An 8,577-nucleotide genomic window follows, 5' to 3' on the forward strand; every position below is an offset into this window, starting at 1 on the left:
GAAGAAAAATGTCTTGACATTTTATATTAACGATAGAAATCCCTGTAAGCAATCATTTGCACATTAGTGTTACCTCGAGGGAAAGAGAGCTAGAATGAGAGACATAGGAATGGAGCAGGAGGAGAGAGGTGAGGAGAGGACACTTGCTACGAAGTGAGCATCGGAGGAGAACTGGTCCAAGGTGACTCGGTAGGACAACTGACTCTGACCCTCCGGGCTGCGATGGATCACCGCGGTAACAGGGTCACAGTTCACACGCAAGAGCCAGGCTCTGTGTCTGACACCCCCACCGTTTCTTAAGTCACACAGCAGCATGCAGGGAGGCAAGGACAAGAACAGACTGGACTAGGTAGATTCTGCCTCAGGAAAAAGATTTGGTCTAATGACACCCAGACAGACAAACCACTCTGTTTTCGTAGTGTGTGACATCGGAAGAATGTTAATATGATTTTAGCTTATCTCACATTTAGCCCCTAAAGTAACAGTAGGTCGATGGTTGTTTTTTGGTTGATTCCATGTTTTCCCCCATTCTTCTCCTAGGACATGTCCACCTGACGGACTTCAACATCGCTACGATAATCAAGGATGGAGAGAGAGCCACGGCCTTAGCTGGAACCAAGCCCTACATGGGTACGGGTCTGTGAAGGAGTCTGTCACCAACACAGTGTACTAGCATCAAGTAGTCTGCGAGAATAGTCTTGATTCTCTCTCTCCCTCCCCATTCTCTCTCTCCTCGTCTCCCTCAGCTCCAGAGATCTTCCAGTCCTTCGTTAGCGGGGGGACTGGCTACGCCTTCGAGGTGGACTGGTGGTCACTAGGAGTGACGGTCTTCGAGGTGCTGCGTGGATGGGTAAGGCATGCTGGGAATTTGGGTTAAGGAGATAAGGTTGTTTCTGTAGCCATGCAGTAATGATCTCTCTCTCTCTCTCTCTCTCTCTCTCTCTCTCGCTCGCTCACTGACTCTCTCTCTTGCTCTCTCTCGCCTCTCACTCACTCTCTTTCCTGCTCTCTCTCTTTCTCCCCCTCTCTCTCTCAGAGGCCCTATGACATCCATGCCAGCAGCTCTGTGGAGTCTCTGATGCAGCTCTTCAGCACAGTGAGCGTGCAGTACTGCGCGGCCTGGTCCAAAGACCTGGTCTCCCTCATGAGGAAGGTGAGCTGGGGTCCGAGGAAGATGAGGAGGGGGGCGAGGAAGCGGAGGGGTGACAGGGCGCAGACGGGGAGATGGGCTTCTCAGGAAATTAGGGTTGTGGAGAGTCATGAGAGGGAGGCAGGGAGGGATGGGCTCAAGAGATGAGTAATGAATGATCAGATAGAGTAGAAGAGTGAACTGACGCAAGAAGAGGCAAAGAGAGACAGAACGAAAGAGCGGGAGAGATAGAGGTGGAGAGAGAGAGATACGGCCAGGGTGAAAGAGGAGGGAGAGACAGATGGAGCCTGAGAGACTTCTCGGCATGTGTCCTTGTTTTTGTGCGAATGTGTGCGCTGGCGTGTGTGACTTGCGAGTGGCCGCTCCAGAGCGATGGCATCGGTCCCTTCCGCTCCACTGCAGATCGGTTAACCATGTCTGAACTCCCCAGAGAGCAGACCTAAACAGCCCTCCAGGTAAAAATTACTCAGTACTCAGGGCATGCGAATAGCGGTTTCCATGACAACGGATCCACATCCATCTTATACCCTGGGCGTTCATGTAAAGCCGTCCCAAGGTTAAAGCTGAACAACTGAAAATTCACTATTGTAAATACATCTTAATTGATACAACTCAAGTGGGTCAAGTTTCTCCGCTGTGAAGATGATCTCCAAGTCGTTCATTGACTTCATCCCACAAAATCATTGTTGTTTTTTTTACCTCCGCCCCAGCAATAGCGCAGGGTGAGAGATAATGTTTTAGGTGGCGTGTCTGTCTGTATGTCCGTCCGTCTGTCAGCATGATTATGCAAAAACTGCCAAACTGATTTTCATGAAACTCGTGTGACATGGGTAAACTTAAAACTCATTCCATTTTTGAGCGGATCAGAATCACGGGGCAGGTCCACGAACTGCCCAAACACAGCCAGCCATTCACCTTCAATCATTTTTTAGGCCAGGTTTACACTAAAACTACCAGACTGATTTTCATGAAACTTGGTCGAGAGCGGTAGCAGTTTAGAACCCATTCAGTTTTGCCGCACACAGAACCATGAAATGCATTCAGGGACGGAGGTTTGTGCTCTCAAAGCACCATTTCTAGTTTGATTCTGGATTGCCGAAGCAACTGGTTCTGCTTTCTGACTCATAAGAGTGGTTTCAAGATTGTTAAATCCATTTGGCTGAAGATAGTTTGAAACTGCTGAGTTGAAATATACAGAGGAAGAGAGTTAAACTACTCTACTCTACTACTACTATGTGAAATTCCCGGCTTCTGGATGGCAGGAGAACGGCCTAGGGGACTGTGTAGGTGATATTCGTTCCGGAAAGGTGACATTGGTACAGTATCATTTACCATGTTTGTGTGTGTGTGTGTGTGTGTGTGTGTACCTTAGCTGCTGACGGTGAACCCAGAACATCGTTTCTCAAGCCTGTCTCATATGCAGACAGCGCCTTACCTTGCTGATGTCAATTGGGACGTTGTCTACGAGAAGAAGATGGACGCTGGCTTTGTCCCCAATGTGAGTACACACACACACACACACACACACACACACACACACACACAAAGCACATAACACAAAATTCACATTTTACTTAATCTTTAATAACACTTTTAAGCATACCTTACTCATACTTCACATACAACTCACAACTCCTCCAATTATGCGCAATATTTGCTGTACCACAATGAGAGCATTAAGCAATACATTATGCAAAGCCACACTGATTGCCATGCTGTGTGACTCTAGTGATACAGAAAATTCAAATGCCCGGTCTGACCTGATCTGGGAGATTCTGTGTTGTATGTAAAGGATTGAAAATATAGGAAGCCGTGTGGTGTTTTTATGGGTACCTGTGCACTCTGGGGTTGAGGGCAACGAAATATCAGACAGTGTGGCCAAAAAAGCTCTGAAGAAGGAAACTATAGATCTGAAGGGGCAGTTAGGAAAAAGTGAATGTCTAAGCATTTGCAGAAAACAACTAGAGGACCAGTGGCAAAAAGACTCGACAGAAAAGAAAAGGGGCAGGCAGTATTTTTCTGTGCAACCATCTGTCAAAAGAAGGAAGAATACGATGTACTCTGGGAAAAAGCACAATGTGGTCTTAACCAGGCTGAGACTGGGACACTGTGGGCTAGCCAGTTCTTTGAATATAGTTGGTAAACATCCAGATGGACTTTGTGAGTGTGGGCAGCTGGAGACAGTCAAACATGTCATGCTATCATGTAGTAAATATAGGAACAAGAGACAGCAGCTGTTTAGGGAACTGGCAGATCTGGGCCTCATAGACTTTTCCTTGAAGGCTATTTTCACACCAGAGTCAAACTACCATCATGTCGGAAGAGCAGTCCACTCCACTGATCTATATTCCAAAGTGTAGGGCAAACCATTAAACCCCCAGCCTGTGGAGGGCAGCATTACACTCTCCAGTGTACAGCCTGCCGAAATCTAACTGAAGAAGAAGAAGATACAGAAAATTCCTTCCGGCCTGCCTCCATGTGAATGTGTGTGAGAGTTTGAGTGTGTGTGTGTGTGTGTGTGTGTGTGTGTGTGTGTGTGTGTGTGTGTGTGTGTGTGTGTGTGTGCACCAGGTGTAACTATATCTGTGGGGCCCAGATGTCCCCACAAGGATAGTGAAACAAGAACATATTTTTAAGTAATAGTAGGGCTAATTTAGTTAGGGCTAATTCTAGGGTCAAAGGTTAGGGCTTTGGGCTTACAGTAGGTTACAATTATGCTTATGTTTAGGGTTAGGTTTAGGGGTCAAAGGTTATATTTAGAGTTAGGTTTAGTAGCAGAACTTTTAACACCAACATGTGTGTGTGTGTGTGTGTGTGTGTGTGTGTGTGTGTGTGTGTGTGTATTCTTCTTCTTAACCCCGGGCTGTACAGAAGGGCCGTCTGCACTGCGACCCCACCTTTGAGCTGGAGGAGATGATCCTGGAGTCCCGCCCGCTCCACAAGAAGAAGAAGAGGCTGGCCAAGAACCGGTCCCGAGACAACAGCAAGGACTCACAGTCTGTGAGTATCTCAACTCCTATAGGATTCACAGTCGGTATCTCAACTCCTATAGGAATCACAGTCGGTATCCAAACTCCTATAGGACTCGCAGTCTGAGAGTATCTCAACTCCTATAGGATTCACAGTCTGTATCTCAACTCCTATAGGATTCACAGTCTGTATCTCAACTCCTACAGGACTCACAGTCTGTGAGTATCTCAACTCCTATAGGGGCCACAATCAGAACTAGAATCACCCTTTTAAGCAGTGCAGCCGCTTCTATACGTGACGTGTTTGTCTGTGTGTGTGTGTGTGTGTGTGTGTGTGTGTGTGTGTGTGTGTGTGTGAGTGTGTGTCTGTTCGTAGCATGAGATTTAGTCCTATCAGAAGTCATCAATACCTTTGCACACCAGCAGAAACCAGTATAGATTGCTCATAAACCGCTTACTTCAACACCTGGTTGGGAGTGTTTTTTTTCCATGCAGTCAACAGGTGTCATAGTTAGAGACTGATTGGACACCAGATCCTAACCATGGGGCACCAGAGCCCTGCATGGGGAAAACATCATTATGAGTCAGTCCCTAGAGTTTCTTGATGAGGAAAAACGTCTGGTCTTGGGTCAAGCTCATAGCGATCTCATGGTGTCGGGGTGTTAGACCATCTAGTGTGTGTGTGTGTGTGTGTGTGTGTGTGTGTGTGTGTGTGTGTGTGTGTGCGTGCGTGTTTGTCCTGGTCCACATTATGCATACTCTGTTCCACGGCTAACATTGTCATCTTCTACTCCCTCCCTTCATTATCCCTCCCTGCGCCTACAGCACATCCGGCCACTACTCCTCTCCTCGTCAAATTCACCCTGTTATCCCTGACTGGCACATTATTTACCGTGGGATTGAGACATCCACTCCATATTTATGAGATCTGCCAGGCTCTTATCAGTCCAAGCCCGCCGTTACGATACCCTGGTTATTAAAGTCCACCTTGACTGTACAATTTGTATCTTTAACAATAACTAGCACACTCTCCCAGGTCTTCAGATAAGTGTGTGTGTGTGTGTGTGTGTGTGTGTGTGTGTGTGTGTGTGTGGAGGGAGGGAGGGAGGGAGGGAGGGAGGGAGGGAGGGAGAGGCTGGGCTATTACCTACAGTAGATGATTAAATTATGAAGCCTTCAGTAGTGTTGTCATGCCCCCAATTGCCTTCCGAAATATGAGGTTCTATTTTCGGCCCGCGCCAAACATCCAATTTGCGGGAAAAGCAACATGAACAAAATCACAGTCTTGGTTCAAGAGAGGAAGGGGAAGTAAGAGAGAAGTATTTGATCGTCTGTCAGGTGGGGTGGTTGATTGATCGAGGCAAGACTGGTGATTGATCTCTGGAGGATGTCGCCTGGCGTGACGATGGCTTTTGTCCCCCCACAGGAGAACGAGTACTTACAGGAGTGCCTTGAGGTGGTGCAGCAGGAATTCATGATCTTCAACCGGGAGAGGTACAGTAGCAGCACAGAATGCCTGGACAAAATGCAGAGAGAACTGACCCTAACTTTGCTTACGCTGTAGTTATCTCTACAGTATACATCGCCTATTTACTTACTTTATGGTCATTTCAATAATGATGTAATGATAGTTTAATTTCTAAAATTATCTAATGAATCAGAATTTGATTTATTGACATGTAGTTTTTAGACATACTAGGAATTTGTTCTGGCCAGTTGGTGCATAACACTGATGGGTAGACAACATTAGACAGGGTGCAGGGTCTTCACAGAACAGTACAAATGACAGTGCAGAGACAGGACAGGTGTTGATAGAAACCACCATAATAATATGTTCATTTCTATCTGTTGGTAATCTGTTGTAGGTCATACTTAATCTTCATAATGTCAAATATGATCTTTTTTTTTTACCGGTGAACCTCCCTCTTTAACGACTTTGATATAGAAATGGTTCCAGATGAAATGACTCTTTTATACACCCATAGCAGTTTCACGAGACTATATTGTAGTCGTAAAGCTGTGTTTATATCAACAGACTGCACATTCAATAAAGCGCGTATTTTATGGAATGTGCTTTGCTCTGCGATCCAGAGGGAGAGAATATTGGTTCAGTACTGCTCTAAAATATGACCTAATTTATTATTAAGCAGTGTCTGCCGTTGGTGCGGGATCTGGAAGCCTTCCTGCATGGCGAATGGAGTTGCCTTATTGCTGTAATTAATGGGCTTCTAGTTCTATTTATACGACTGGCTTCAGCCATCATCTGTCCACTTTGAATTGCAGTCTGAACTCTCATATACTGTGAACTACCCTCACTGTTTCACTGTGTGTGTGTGTGTGTGTGTGTGTGTGTGTGTGTGTGTGTGTGTGTGTGTGTGTGTGTGTGTGTGTGTGTGTGTGCGTGCGTGTGTGTGCGTGTTTGTCTGTTTGTTTGGGTCTGTACGTGTGTGTGTCTGGGGGGGGGGGTTCTCCTGCATCTCAGGTTGAAAAGGAGCTCAGAGGAGGGTCAGTCCGAGGGCGGGGAGTGTGAGGGTGTTGCCGAGGCAGCCGGCGACGATGCCAGTGGCGATGGTGACGGGGACGGGGAGGCTGAGGGCGGCACAGAGGACGAGGAGCCAGAACCCGAGCCTGAATCCTCCTCCAAACTGAGCATGTGCGGCTCTGTCTGCTCCTCGCCCGGCAGCTGCTAACGCCACAGTGCCCCCTGGTGGTCTCTCAGCCTGCTGCGTGTGTCTACAATGCCTATACATACTCAAACCTCTTCTTATGTAACCATGACTGAAGGAACGCACAGCAAGGCAACACACAGCAGGACTCACAACCCCCTCCAGCACCCCTATCCCCCCCTCTTCATGCCGTAGCATCCGCCAGTAATATATAAGTCCTGAGGGAAACTACAACCCCCAGCAGCCGCCCCCCCCCCCCACACACACACATAAGCTCTGACTTCTATGCAAGGACAGTATAGCATGACAGGTACAAGAAGGGTTCCATTATCAAGAGGCGATTATAAACAAGTGAGATCCACAGGTCCTGGGGCATGACGACACGCATGCAATAGGAGTCAGGTTTGTAGCAGCCGTGTTGTTGATTTCAGCTGAGGAGGAGAACCCCCACCTTCGCGCCCCCCTCAGCCTGGTGTGGATATAGCTGGCAAACTCAGATGAGTTATGTTGAATTATTCAGTACAGTTCTTCTTTTCTCTGCCTGCGTTGCTCTCTCTCTCAGCCCCTCCCTCACTCTATTTTACACCCTTTCCTCAGACAACAATATGACAGTTGTTGAGATATCGCCGAATGCCTTTCATATGAACAACCATATATCCTTTGTATAAGTATTTCAAGTATTCAAAAGTATTCCAGTATACGAAAGTAGTGTGGTGTATTGGAGAGAGGATAGTTCCGGGTCTTTTCCTGTCACAGAGGATTGTATTAAGTATTGAGTAGATGCTTACGTTATGGGGCCCCGAGGATAGGAAGGCTTTGTGTGAGAGAGAAATCAGTAAGTATCCAATATTTAAAGCCCCACTCTAAGTGGTGTTGATTGTTAATCAATAGTTGTAAATCTCATGCCGATTAAGGCTGCGTTTATGCATCAGCATGCAAGTTTGATTTTCCTCTAGTAATTATCGTGCCATGAAATCATTTCTTGAACGTTTTAAGACTCTCAAAAATACTGTAATTTAGGGGATGTAATAGAAGTATTTCTCCCTGGTCCATCTCTTTGGCTGTTGCAAAGAGGCTGTACTCCAGCGCTGTTCCACTGTACATGCTCATGAGCTCTGAGAACTGTTCCACACAACACCGTCCCACTAAGGGACCAAACATGATCAATCTCTATAGAACACCTACTGTATGAAATATCTAAGTTAACTTACCCTTCGTAGACAGCGATGTTAGCATTTATGAGTGGAGCTTGAAAATGGCTTGAAGATAATTAAAAGGATTGTCTGTCCTAGACCACACACCAATGGAGCTGACTCATGTAGCTGTGTAGGTACTTTGAGTTGGACAGTTGACAGTCTACTAGCGGTAGTGGTACATTTTAGGTGGTGCCATTAATTTCAGCCTGGGTATCTGGGAACATGTAGCATAGTCCACCTTAAAAAAACAACCGTAAGGCCTGATAAAGTAAAAAAAAGAAGAAAAAAAAGTGTAAATACAGTAGCATAACCTAACTCTCCACAGTTTTATGTGGGACTGCTTACTAAACTACATGTAACTAAACTAAGAGTTGTATGAAGTCAAACCTTCATATTGTGTTCTAATCTTATTTCCAAGTGTGCAGGCACAACTTGTAGGCAAATATGCCAAAGCTTTTCTACCATTTGCATAGCCATTTCTAAGGAACTTCGAGTGTGTGAATGTAGGTTTCTTCTCCATAGAGCATAGATCCAGTGTTCCGTCTGCAAGTGAAAAAAATAATTTGTATACACAACCATTTATTGTATATTAAAAT

At 46.1% G+C, this 8,577-nt stretch overlaps 1 protein-coding gene across 2 annotated transcripts in view; it reads left to right on the forward strand.

Annotated features, from left to right (window-relative positions):
• The window catches only part of stk32c (serine/threonine kinase 32C), a gene marked incomplete at both ends in the record, with an annotated part of 59,770 nt that extends 52,961 nt beyond the window's left edge, over positions 1–6,809 (forward strand). Inside the window, 7 exons of one of the 2 annotated variants that reach the window (XM_084458557.1) lie at positions 541–630; positions 747–850; positions 1,037–1,153; positions 2,523–2,648; positions 4,022–4,150; positions 5,546–5,618; positions 6,619–6,809. In XM_084458557.1, the coding sequence (XP_084314683.1) occupies positions 541–630; positions 747–850; positions 1,037–1,153; positions 2,523–2,648; positions 4,022–4,150; positions 5,546–5,618; positions 6,619–6,809 (830 nt within the window). Of the gene's footprint in view, positions 1–540; positions 631–746; positions 851–1,036; positions 1,154–2,522; positions 2,649–4,021; positions 4,151–5,545; positions 5,619–6,601 lie in introns of both variants that reach the window. The other variant, XM_084458556.1, reaches the window with a different exon arrangement.
• Between the last annotated feature and the right edge of the window lie 1,768 nt (positions 6,810–8,577).

This window comes from Borostomias antarcticus, assembly GCF_949987555.1.
Source record: "Borostomias antarcticus genome assembly, chromosome: 25".
NCBI lineage: Eukaryota > Metazoa > Chordata > Actinopteri > Stomiiformes > Stomiidae > Borostomias > Borostomias antarcticus.